At 39.9% G+C, this 13,612-nt stretch overlaps 1 protein-coding gene across 2 annotated transcripts in view; it reads left to right on the top strand.

Annotated features, from left to right (window-relative positions):
• slc12a5b (solute carrier family 12 member 5b) overlaps nucleotides 1–13,612 on the top strand; it is a 38,507-nt gene that overhangs the window by 9,770 nt on the left and 15,125 nt on the right. For both annotated transcript variants that reach the window (XM_086276173.1, XM_086276172.1), the window contains exons 2-3: nucleotides 12,454–12,557; nucleotides 12,677–12,817. In XM_086276173.1, coding sequence (XP_086132299.1) covers nucleotides 12,454–12,557; nucleotides 12,677–12,817 — 245 coding nt within the window. The remainder of the gene's footprint in view (nucleotides 1–12,453; nucleotides 12,558–12,676; nucleotides 12,818–13,612) is intronic.

Below are 13,612 nucleotides of genomic sequence, written 5' to 3'. Positions count from 1 at the left end.
TGCCAATATTTTATCAAACGAAGTGTAAATGCACAGTTATTACATGCAGTGAAGCATGAGAACCTGTACCAGGCAAAATATAAGTCAAGAGGTGAAATGAAACCAATGCTGTCTGCCCCACAGACTACACTGGAGCCATACTTGCCTTGTATTGGAAATTAAGCATTCATTTTGATGCCTGGCTGCTTTTGAGAAGCCAAATTCATGTACCTTATCATTTCACATGTTTAAATCACACTCTGAAGATCCTCCTGATAGTCCCTGTAATATCTTATTTCACTGACTTCCATTGGAGTAAATTGGCAGCAGTCTTTAATAAAGAAATAATAAAATAAATAAAGCGGAATGTTATATTATATGTGTGTGTGCCAGACAATGTACTACAAATTAAAAGCACTGAGGCAAGACGGCGAATGATCTTGTCTCACTTAGTACATATGAAATGGCATTCGGTGCCCACCCAAGAGAAGACAGGAGAAGAAGGGAAAAGTTCACTGATGTTTAAAATAAAAGTACAGTGGAAGGTTAACCTTTAACTATTATAAATTTTTAATAGAAATAATTTAATTTAATTCTATGTGCAACACAGTGACAGAGGCTCTCGGTGAGGAAACAGTGTTAAATGACACAAATAACTTCATGGAATTAGCTTTAAGTCCTTGGTTATAGCATGCGAGGTGAAAACGATGGAGGAATGTGTGTGTGTCTCATGTAATTGTGAGGCTGCTGTGCAGCTGATTGGTGCAGTTCTCTCACATGCAGAAGTTAATTTCTGCTTTTCTCTTTGGCCTTCAGCAGCTGCTGGATAATCCCCTTGAGCCTGTGTCCTATTAAGCTTTTAAAAGCCGGTATAAACTGTTCATTTTTTAATAACCATGTCACATCAAGGGTACAAATCTGCACCACCCACTGTCTTTCATCTGCACACTGTGGTCAAATTTCATCACAGCTCTGCTTGCTGCTCTGTAAATATAAGCATCTTCGTCTCCAACAACGTCATCTTTCTGATCAGATTATTTCTCATCGGTTAATCATATGTGTGTCAAGTGTAGGCAGAAGGATTATAGAAAACATTCTGACTCCATTTGCCCTCAATGATTATAGATTGGTTGCATTAACATCTGAATGGAGGACAGAATGGAAGCGTGTCTGCAGTGATCAGGGCCCCTCAGGAGGCTGTGTAATTATTTCTTTCTCTTTACCCTGTACAGTGGCGACATCCAGTATAACTTTGATTTAAATTCTCAGGTGATGCTACAGTTTTTTGGTTTTTTCAGTGGTGAGAAGAAGATAAAGTACAGGGAACCAGTGGGCAGAGCACCAGATACCTGGCTGTTCACCACAAGTGTAACACTGAGCCTCTCTACAGGAAAAGACAGAGCATATTTTACTTCCCGATGAAGCTTAGATCATTTAATGTATACAGTAAAATGTTCACACCTGTTGTTAGACTGCTGGTGCAAGTTTCTTTGTAGCTATGGAAGCTTAACACACTGATTTTGAAGGCTGGCTCGCTGCTAGGGACTAACCTGAAGCCCCTACAGTTAGTTACTGAGCAAAAGATGTTGAACAAATCACTTGACATCCTGGACAACACCTCTTACCTCTTTCACAACCTTCTAGTCAACCAGAATGTCATTAGCGGGATTCTTCAACCCTGTAATAAGGACAGAGGAAATCTTTCATACCTCTCCAGTTTTTTTTTTTTTTTGTTTTGTTTTTTTTTGTGTCCCATTTGGATCTTTAGCCATCAGAATTGTTGTCTTAAGGCCAAGAAAGATGCCAAGCGGATTTATTTTACCAAGTGGATCATCATGGCCTTGCCATATTGGTCCATTTGATTGACCTTTATTATAATTATGAATTTATTTTATTTTCAGTTGCTACAAACGGGACAGACATGACTGGGGGATAGGACAGGGAGAAAGAATGAAAGAAAGAGAGGGAGAGAAAGAAAACCAAAGGGGAGAAGAGACGGTGAGAAGGGGGGGAAGAAAGAAAAACAAACAAACAAACAAACAAAACACCTGGGTCACCTGTATGGAGAAAAAAAACAGAAGAGAAAGCAAACAACAAAGAGCAACATAATAAAAAAAACAGCACCATCACAATAAACTAGCTAGCAGTAGATATCAGTAGATACTAAATAATAAACGATATTGTGCAGCACGCAAGATAGACAGCGCACAATGTGCTTTGAGGCAGCAGCCAAGAAAGCTGTAGTCCGCGTCTGTGAATACCCGTGTGTACACCTGTGTGCATACCTGTGTGGATCAGCATGCTCGCATTCCAAAGGTTTCTCCATGTAACGATCTGCTAGGGAGTGTGGGGAGCCACAGCCCCGTCCCCAGGGCATGAAGCAGGTATGGAGGAGATCAAAACTCCAGACATCCAGAGGCCCCCAGAACACAAGAGACCAAGGAAGACCAACAGAGGGGCAGCCGCGCCACTGTCCCAGTAAGAGCTGAGGAGAGTCCCAGATGAGGGCTCACTCAGCAGCCACTGAGCAGAAGCCAAGGGGAGTTGCAGTGACGCGCCCGTGAGCTCCGCCGGCAGCCAGCCGTGCCTGAGTGACCGAGCCCCAGGCCGAGAGGCCGGGGGCACCCCACCTCCGAAGTGGCCCGAGCGAGCCCCAGGCTCCAGGCCCCGATAAGCGGCCGCCAAGGAGTGAGCCGGTGTGTACCCGGACGCCCACCCCCAGACACAAAGAACCACCAACGCACCGATACCATACCTCTCCAGTTAACGTAATAACGACTCTCTGTGACCCTCTGTGCTCTGAAAGGATACTTTCCCTCAGTGTGGCAAAGCACAAGCTCATTCTACTTGTTAATTTGCATTCATAAACTATAGACATTTGCCAGCTGCACCCATTTCTTTTGCATAATTTAAAGTTTTAGAATAGTCAACATCTGAGATCTCAGAGTGCACGACTCCTAAATCACTGTTTAATATCAAGATTATTGTGAACATTCCCATACTTCCATAAAGAGTTGTCTTGACTGTCATCTCTGCATGAGACTGAAATATCGTGATAGAATATGGGTAAAACGTGCATGCGCAGTGCCTTTGTTTTCATACGCACATGGCAGAAAAAGCATGGCGACGACGGAGAATTAGAAGGACTGTCGCTACCCGATCCGTACCAGAAACCCGATCGGTATCCCGCAAATCTTACGTCACTTCCTCTCTTTGCCAACATTGCGACATTCAATATATTATATATATATTATATATATTATATATTATATATTGACACGGTTAGCGCCCAGTTAGCTCTTAGCATTTCTCAACAGCTCTGCCTCCTTTTCGACTACCGGGACATTTAAACAATGGATAATCCGTATCCGCAACAAATTTTTGCTGTTCTCCTCAACAGAGAGCGTCCCCCGATTGATCAACAGCGCCATAAAATAAGAAGAATGGTGCCTAATGACAGAGTTAATAATACAGACTTTGTAATATGTCACGTGAAGATTCAGCAGCCAGATGAAGTGTTTACTGGCAATTGACAGTGATAGCGGACATCATCATAACTATTCCAACAATCCTCTCCACACAGACAAGCATAAACACACTCGACTATCACTAAATCAAATTCAATACACGTTTGTAATGACGCTAATTCAGTTTACAATAGGGTTCATTCGCTCAGTCACCAGGTGGCAGTATCCTCTTACACTGGGGAGTAAACTGCCATTAAACGAACAGAAGAAGAAGAAAACCCCTGCAGTCAAAGGAGCTTGCAAAGAAAAGCGTCTGGACTTCTTTAAGTTGCTTGAAGACGTTTCACCTCTCATCCGAGAAGCTTCCTCAGTTCCAAGGTCAAATGGTGCAGAGTCCCAGACATAAACCCAGTGGGAGCGACCCCCCACAGAGGGACAAAAGGACCCCCTGACGATCCTCTAATCGCCTGAGCCAAGGTGGGAAACTGGGCGTGGGTCCCAATCAGCCAGAGTTTTGGGTGTGTTCATTGTGAAACCTGGCCCCACCTTATCATGCGAATTCCTGAGGTCAGATGGCCCAGGATGTGAGTGGGCGTTAAGGCGTCTGGGAAGGGATCTCAAAACTGGATTATAGATGGCAGAGAGTTGGTGTCGTAAACCCCCGCCTCTGTTCAAAGATGGTCGCTCACAGTGGACATAGATGGCTTCTTTCACTCCTCTTTCAAACCATCTGTCCTCTCTGTCCAAAATGTGAACATTGGCATCCTCGAAAGAGTGTCCTTTATCCTTAAGATGCAGATGGACTGCTGAGTCTTGTCCTGTGGAGGTGGCTCTTCTGTGTTGTGCCATGCGCTTGTGAAGTGGCTGTTTGGTCTCTCCAATGTAGAGGTCTGAGCATTCCTCGCTGCACTGTACAGCATACACCACATTGTTAAGTTTGTGTTTTGGTGTTTTGTCTTTCGGGTGAACCAGTTTGTGTCTGAGCGTGTTGCTGGGTCTGAAATACACTGGGATGTCATGCTTGGAGAAAACTCTCCTGAGTTTCTCTGATACGCCGGCTACATAGGGGATGACAATGTTGTTGCGTCTGTCCTCCCTCGCTGGTGTCTGATCTTCTTTTCTGTGCCTCTTTGCTGACTTTAAGAACGCCCATTTAGGATAGCCGCACGTTTTGAGTGCTTCCTTTACATGTGTGTGTTCCTTCTTTTTCCCTTCAGGCTTAGAGGGAACATGTTCTGCCCGGTGGTGTAGGGTCCTGATTACTCCAAGTTTGTGTTCCAAAGGGTGATGGGAGTCAAAGAGGAGGTACTGGTCCGTGTGTGTGGGCTTCCGGTAAACTTCGATGTTGAGTTTGCCGTTCTCTTCAATGTGCACAGCGCAGTCCAGCGCAGTCCGTACCCTGCACATGCGCGGTACGGATCGGGTAGACCCGATTTGTACAGCCCGACTTTGCACATGCGCAGTAAGGATCGGGAGTTCCGATCTGTCACTATCTTTTTATTTTTTTGTTTTTGTCTACATTGTATTAAATGTTTCATTATCGGAAACATTTTAAGAGATACTTGTTATTCTTAACATCTTAACAGATACTCTGACCTGTAACTATCGTAAAATGCTTCGACCGGAAGTAGACACCTTTCGCGCATGCGGGGTACCGATTGGGTTTCCGGTACGGATCGGGTAGTGACAAGGACGAAAGCGGATCGTTGAATGAAACAGATGAACCAGAATTGGTTTGTACAAAATGGCGCAACTAAAGTGGTGTGGAACTGGTTTGGCTTTCGCCCGTCAGATACACACCAAGGCACAACAAGAGCGTGCAAGCGGGCCGTCGTTATTACCGAACTGATTTTACATGATACACGGTGCTCAAAAATCTGTCAAATAAGTTTTAGTACAACTTCGGTAAGCTACCAAGCCACAACACTTGATGAATTGTCGGAGCATTACGGCGACCGTAATACGTACTGTGGTTCAATATAATATTACCATATTGTGTGTGTATAACCTCTTTTTAAGTTTTGTGGATATTTTACATGGTTATGCTGAGGATATGTCGGCCAATTTCAACTGGAAATGCCTTTTGGTTGAACTGTCAGCCAGGAATTTGCATTTGCACTGTTAAATTTTTATATATTAATGCACATAAAAAACAGCTGCTTGTTTAACTGAAAATACATTGATGGGGTTTTTTTTGCACTAATAAACTTGTGGAGTTGTAAAGTATTTTGTCTCGCATTAATTATATCGGCAGTTATATCGTTATCGCAAATTTTCAAATATATATCGTGATAAATATTTTTGGCCATATTGCCCTGCCCTAGTGTCAAGCTTTAACTTGTAACCATTTTCAAGCTCAAACAAAAATCTTCAGACAGAGCGAGACCAAAAGGATTACTCAGTTGTCAGACTGACTGACTGAGGTCGCTTCTGAAAACAACTGATTCTTCTGAATCACGACTACGTGAACTGCAATCTGCAAATTTGTCCTGTGCCGTGTATCACTGAAATACAACGTGCAATGAAACATTAAAGAACTGAAACTAATTTCTACCAGACTGAATGATTGTAAACGGACTGGCGGTTTTGACCTAACCGCTGTCCACGCGCCTCCGGGTACCTAACAGCCTGCTCCTGCTCTACCTGAGCACCCTATACAATATGCTTTTTTTATGCTTATGGGATTTCTAGCCAACATTCACATTCCAGTGGATGAACTGAAGAGCAATACTTGGTATTAGTACCTTGCTCAATGACAATTGGCATGCAGACTGGAACAACCAAGGATGGAACCATCAACCTTCCACTTAGCAGAGGACCTGCTCTCCTCCTGAGCTACAGCCACTCAATTGTCCACCAATAAAACTGATGTGCACTGACATTTAGGATTAGTGAGGCTCACACTTTGTGCAAGCAGTTGCAGTACCATTAAAGGCTTTGTGAACCACGAGTAAAATCTGAAAATGAATGATATATTCCAAGGGATATTTGATGAAAGGGGCACTGTGATGAAAATGAAATAATGTGATCATCTCTCAGTGAAGAACGCCTGTTACACTATAGGTCAACATCCAATGTAGTAGAGGCTTAATCTTTCTATCCATTTGGAAGTTCCTAAGCCAGTCATAACATAAGAGGCCCTGAGCTCTCCTCCTATTTCGGCAATTCCAAGAACATCTCAGGTGTTAAACATGGCTGTTAATGGATTAGGAAGCAGCTAATCCATCAAAAGAAAATTAATTTCAACAACTCTACTACCGAGTCAGAAATTTGTGTCAGTTACCACCATTTGTTAAAAGCTAGGGTTAGCTGCTTTTCTACAGAGCCCACACCATCACTGAGACACCAAGTACTGGTCTATCATCAGAATAAACATTGCAACTGATTGTATCTATCACCCATTAGGGAGTGTTTGCAATTACTGAAGTATTAGCATTACATGTCATTGACCAAATGACAGTGAATGTATGTCTGAAACATTTAGTGAAATTACGTCTGAGTTCTGCTTCTGCGTTTTACACAACTGAGTCCTCATATGGAAAGTGGAGCTTTGTCCTTTGGGTAGGAGGATTTTTCAAAAGAGGTAAAGAACAGTGTCCTACCTTTGCAGGATTACTGAGCAGACAGATAGTAATCCCCTAGTATGTGCACCCTCGGGCATAAGAGGCATACCTTGAAGTATTAAACAACTTTCTGTTGCTTAACAAATCTGAACCATCTGAACAGCTCTGAGTGAGTACTCAGAGCTGTTCAGCGCTAAATCACCATTGCAGCTAGTTAGCTTGCTAAAGAGCTGAAGTTAGCATCTTAGTGTAGCATGATAGCATGCTGACATTTTCTAAATTGCACAAAAGGCAAGCACACCTGGACTTAGTTTCCAAATATTTAAATTAACCAAAGTAGCTAAAAATTTCATCAGAATGGTATCAGAAAGAAAATTTAAGGGATCATCAAAACAGCCAATAGTGCTCCATAAGAAAAGCAATCAAGATGTTTGAAAAGCTACAGAAACCTGTCCTCTGCTTAACCTTTGTGATATGTTCTATTCTGTGAGCATTTCAACAGCTCTCGTAAAATAACAGTGCTTGCAGAACTTAAAAGAAAAAGCTGCAGCATGTGCAAAAATAAAGAAACTTTGTGACAGAAAAACATGCTATAGATCAGTTTTTTAGCAGCCATGCATGACACAGTTGGTCGACGACAGGGGAAGGATTTGGAGGGAAATGTGACTAATCTGAGGACAGTAATATCAAAAGTTTAATTTCTGCGGCTTGCAAATGTATTTTAGTTGACTTTCGGATTTGTCACGCACTACAACGGTGGAAGAAGTTAAGCTGTATATATATGAAAATAGTTTTGGAAAAGAAAAGCAAAGACAAAAAGCAGAGTATCAAAATGAAAAGAAAACAAGCAAATTTAATAGCCCAAAAATGCAGTAAAGGATATTCATCCCATGGTCAGGGCATCCATCCCTTGTGCCCTTGCTGTTTCTGACATGTAGCTTGGAAATATTTTAGAGCTGTTCATTTAAGGACATGATACAGAACAAAGACCAAAGACCGTGACTCAAACGTGACACACTTTTAGTTCTTTAAGGTTTACCAGATGAGGCAAAGAGCAGAATGGCACACAAAGCAGCAGGAAATAGAAAAGTATAAAAAGATTTATGCAAAACACGTCACCCACACATTCTAACACACACAAAGGCCTTAAGTAAAACATTATTAAATAGATTTTTTTTTTCTAAGCCAAGAGCAGAAACAAGCTTTAAATGCAGATTTAAAAATCCTGGTGGATTACAGAATACTCAGGTCGTTGGATTTAACATAAACATAAACATAAACCACAACCATAAGTGGAAATAAACAGAATTGCAGCATGAAGCTTAACGTCATAACACCTGGTAACAAAGTCATCTTAATTAGACATCTGCACAGTCTGGGATAGTTCTCCGTGTTTAACCACAGTGGGGGTTTTTTACTGGAGTAGTCCACATTAAAGACGTCCAGAAGGAAGAATGGACTTGAACATGTTGTGTTTAGGCACAGAAAAAGACATATAAAAATTTAACAACTTACAACCAAAATGTTTTCTAATCCAGTGTGACAGGTAACACGTCTTTAGGACAGTGGCCCACTGTGCAAGGGATTATGTGCATTATGTGCTGGCATTTGACTCTTCACTTTGCTTTAACGATTGGTGTATCATACTGTTGCAGCTTGGGGAATCGGAAGAGTCGACTTGATTGTATTGCTTATTTAACTGTGCAGTTGCATGCTTTCACATCAAGTGGTTCTCCATGACTGAAACAGGCCTTAAAATGCCATCAACAGGCATTATGTGAAACATATGACTTGTTATGCAGGAGGTGTGGGATTCTGGAGTAGCGAAAAGCGTGTGCAAAAAACCAAAATTTAAGCGTAAATTTAAGTTTGTTCCAAAGGTCACTTATGTCCTTCTTTGTGACTATCAAGGGGAGGTTTTGTAAAAGATCTGACTGTACCTTCAGAGGCTTATAGCCATGATTATATGGTAATGAAATAACAACTATTAAAAGTCCCGTGCTTAAGGGCTTTTAGTTTGTTTTTTTCATAGTGTTTTTGATGACTATTACTCATTGTTAAATTAATCACAAATATAGGCAGACACAAAGGAATTAACAGCCAACACTGAAGTTCCTCTTAGTGTTACCAAAATTTATAGCCTCTTTGATTTGGTTTTTACAGCCTCCAATTTTAATTCTGTGGTTCATTCTCAGAGCTCAGCGCTGGTTACTTCCAGGCACAGGAAGCTCTTTCCAATGAAAAGGCTGTTAAAAACAGCAACAGACAAAAATACTGCACACCACTTACTCAGCACCATTCATAGACAAAGCAGTTTTTGAATCCAAATATGCAAATGTTTTCCTGCCCATTCATCATACTCCATAAGATGAAGTCTCCACTGCATTGGAAGGTTTTTTTCTAATTATATCCAACTTTATAAAAATGACTAAATGCAAGTTCCAATAAGGATTTTCTGTCATGGGAAACAGTTGCCCCAAATTGTGATTCATTTCTAAATCTAACCTGCTGTGAATAAAAAAATTAATAATATCAGCTGGAATGCATTCATGCATTACATTTCTACTTGCACAAACATGTATCGTACTGACTTGTGATATCAGTGTACACTCTAACCCTGTCCATCTGTAGAGAGGTCTCGTGGGATTAACAGGGCACTCATGCTGCTGGCATTTTAGTTGATGTGTTCTTCTAACCTTCTGTGGAAAATACAACGTGCACATGTTGAACGGAAGATGTGTTTTTCATCTCATTATTAATATTGTTTCAGAATGCTAACATAACCGCTGGAGTTAGAAATAACAAAAAAGACCCATAATGATATGACTTTTTAGCGTGTTACTTGTGTAATGAAGTGACTTGTCAGTGTTCCTCTGCTATCACTCGAAGAATGTCTCTCCTGGGACTCGTGGGGCAAAAGCAGGCTCAGCCAATCTCCGCTGCTACAAAATGACACAATATTAACTGGCCTTGAAGCTGCATGACCGGCAGCATAACAACTCCAAGGATCAGACACAAATCATCAAAATCTGTGACTCAGTGGAAAACAAACAGGCCAAGGACTCCAACAAAGAGCTCAGTGGACAAAAGCAGATATTAGAGGTGTGTGTGTGTGTGTGTGTGTGTGTGTGTGTGTGTGTGTGTGTGTGTGTGTGTGTGTGTGTGTGTGTGTGTGTGCCAGCCACTTCATTATGTAAACGCTGTAAACACACCGGTTGGAACTCCTTTTGCCTCAAGAACTGATTTAATTCTGGAAGCTGGAAACATGCCTCTAAGATTTTGATCCATATTAAAACATAGACTAAAATCTCTTAGCTAACTAGCATCAGTGATGTGCAGATTTCTCAGCTGCACATCCATCATGCAAATCTCCTCCTTCACCACATCCAAAAGGTGCTCTGTTAGATTAAGATTTGGTGACTGGGGCTGTTTGAGTCCAGTGAAGTCACTGTCGTGTTTGAGATGATTTGAGCTTTGTGACATGATGTATCCTGTTGAAAAGAGTCATCAGAAGACTGTGGTCATAAAGAAATGGGCACGGTCAGCAACAATACTCAGGTAGGTTGTTGTAACTGTGCTACCAGCATTCTTTCCTGGTCCTGTCATTTCAAGTATTGGAGCAGATATCAAGACTCACTTGGCCAGATAATGTTTTTCCGTTCTTCTGTTTTCCAAATTTGTGAAACAATACACAATGTAGCCTAAGTTTTGATCTGTTTCATGCTTAGATGTTGTTAGTGTTATTAAAGTTATTCGTTGCCTTCCTATCAGCTGAAAACAGCTCAAGCCCACTAAAATCACTCTTCACCCTTCTGATGCCCAGTTTAAACTTCAGTAGGTCATCTTGGCTGCATCTGCATGCCTAAGTGAACCGAGTTGCTGCCATCAGATGTGTTGATTAAATATTTGCATTAACAAGCAGTTGAGCAGGTGTACCGCATTGTCATCCTTTTTTATTATCTCTTCTTCTTTTATTCGCATTTAAAGAATTTAGTAATTTCTTTTCAGGAAGTGGTATGTTGGTACAGTTTGCTTGCAAATTTTCAAGCTTGGGAATTTAAAATTGAGTTTTAAAATTATTTTTATAACATTAAGAAAAACCTATACATGTTGTAAGTCATTTTCCTTCTATTTATAAATTATATTGCTGTTTGGGGTACATATGCACCCAAGCCTGAAGGGAACTTTGCATGATCATTATTATAATTTGATGATTCAATTAAAGTACTTCCCAGATTCAATGTGTTCTGAATTAAAGAAAGGATTGAAGGAATTATTTAAAATTATTAAAAAAGTAACCATGTCTGTTCTTATATTATGGGAAGACATGGAAAACTGGTTTGATACAAAGTGAGATTTCAGAGATGGACTTTGTTTGCTTTTGCTCTTTTGATCCATTACTATTCCTAGCTAAAGTCTACTTCATTGGTAACACTCAGTTTTCCTGAGATCCACTCTAGATAAGAATCACAAATTTTATTATTATTATTATTATTATTAAATATAAAATGCATGTTCTACAACACTTAGGTTGGTCCACATAAAGCTCACATTCTGCACCGAAGTAAAAACAAAAATTATAGTAATGTGATTCAGTTGATTAAACTAAATAAATCCAGATATAAAACCTAAATAATGAATCTTTTAATTTATTCTTGAATATATTTCTGAGCCTCACAGTGTTTGTTTTACAGCCCTGAAAGTGACAACTCAAAGGCAGTGTGGGAAATCCAAATAAAACATTTAAGACCAAAACTTGTTTTGGCGATGTGGCTTGCATGTACAACTCTGCCTAGTGGTTTGGCAGAACATTGGCTGCACATTAAAACATTGAAAACAAATGAATAAATAAGTCCTTGCCAAACTGGGATTTAATCTGCTGCTGTGAATCTTGGCATCGCATCTGTATTTTTTGGAGATTTGGCTGAGATTTGGATATTTTGCTGTAATTGCACATTTCCTATCAGTCGTTTAGCTTTCTTTTTCTCTTCACTGTCTCAAGCCTCTTTGGTCCTGTTTAAAAAAATCACTCCCATCTCTCATGAAGTTGTCAGCCTTTCTCTTTATCTTTCCTGTGCCCTTCTGTCTTAGCTAATTAGCATCAATGCAGGTGGTCACGTTTGTGCTGCCATTAATAAGGAGAAAACACAAAGCAGGTGGTGTCAGCTTAAACTAATCTGACATTTATTGGTCACAGGTGTATAAGTTACAACATACAGTTTGACTAATCAAGGATTTTTACGTGTAGCATCTTTTATGAATTAAGCAAAGCACACCATCAGGGAATGCTCTTGAGAGTAACTAAGCTTTTTTATAAATGAGGATCTGACGCTTTAACCCGAGGCCTCAGTTCAAAACATCACCACGTCAAAACCCACAGTGGTGCTATTAACATGACTTAAGATTCGACTTTGACTGTGCCAGTTGGTTTTTCTGTGTTTCAGGAGATGGGAACCCTAAAGAGAGCAGTCCTTTCATCAACAGCAGTGCAGCCACTAACATGGATAAGAGCCAGCAGTATGATGGCAATAACATGGCTCTGTTTGAGGTGGGCGCACTCTTCACTGCCCTGTAATATAGGTTGCTGTCCTTAATTGTTATTATTAAGGAAATGTGACTGTATATGCTTTTAAGTTGAACTTTGCCTATATTTGTACTGCACTGCAGGAAGAGATGGATACCAGTCCCATGGTTTCCTCTCTGCTCAGCACTCTGGCTAACTACTCCAACCTGCCAACGGGCAGCAAAGAGCACGAAGAGGCTGAGAATAATGAGGAGGGGTCACGTCCATCTAAAAAACCTGTCAAGGTACAGTATGTTATATATGTGACCCATTTAACCTCACTCAAAACAACAAAAACAGGTGTAAAACTGTCAAAATACTATCATATAATATGATTAGAAAATATCATAAAACAGGGAATTCTTTACTATTTATACCTATAATGTCAAACTCCCTACATGTAATTTGAAAATAATTAATATATGTCAAATCAAATGTATCTAATAATTTTATATTAAAAAAATCCAAATCCTATAATATAGGACATAATAAAGGATATTTTTATTATGACCACACCTGTTTTTTCAGGTTGTCCAAATTTAAAAATGTAAAAACATAAAAAATTTAAAAATAAAAATGTTTAGAGAATTAAATACAGGCTGGTGAAATCACATGGTAAATGAAATTGGGAGTTCTCATAGTTTAACCATTTTTATTAATGTTTAGCAATGTTTAAATATAAGTGACTATAATTTATTAATTTAAATTATCAGTAAAAGTTCATAATAGAGTCAATATTTTTCTACTTTCTTAAATTTATTCCAAATCTGCTTCAAGTGTTGCGTCACTCAACACCTCATAAAAGAACGGTATTGTTTTGTTGCAGTTTGTACACAGGAAATAAGCTTTAAATTGCATCCAAACCTTTATCATCATTTTATGGAAGATTGGAAAAGAAAGCATCAAAGACAGTTTTTAACACCAGAGATGAAATTTACTACATTAAATTATAATGTAGTAAATTTATGTTTACCTACAAATGTTTAAAGGTACCCATATGGAAAAGAAATAGTAAAAACCTATATGATTTACTCTGACAA

This window comes from Aulonocara sp. 'chitande type north' Nkhata Bay, linkage group LG20 (assembly GCF_057382095.1).
Source record: "Aulonocara sp. 'chitande type north' Nkhata Bay isolate Kocher_YH1m ecotype deep benthic linkage group LG20, A_spYH_male_GT1.1, whole genome shotgun sequence".
Taxonomy (NCBI): domain Eukaryota; kingdom Metazoa; phylum Chordata; class Actinopteri; order Cichliformes; family Cichlidae; genus Aulonocara; species Aulonocara sp. 'chitande type north' Nkhata Bay.
This window is presented reverse-complemented; position numbering and strand designations above follow the sequence as displayed.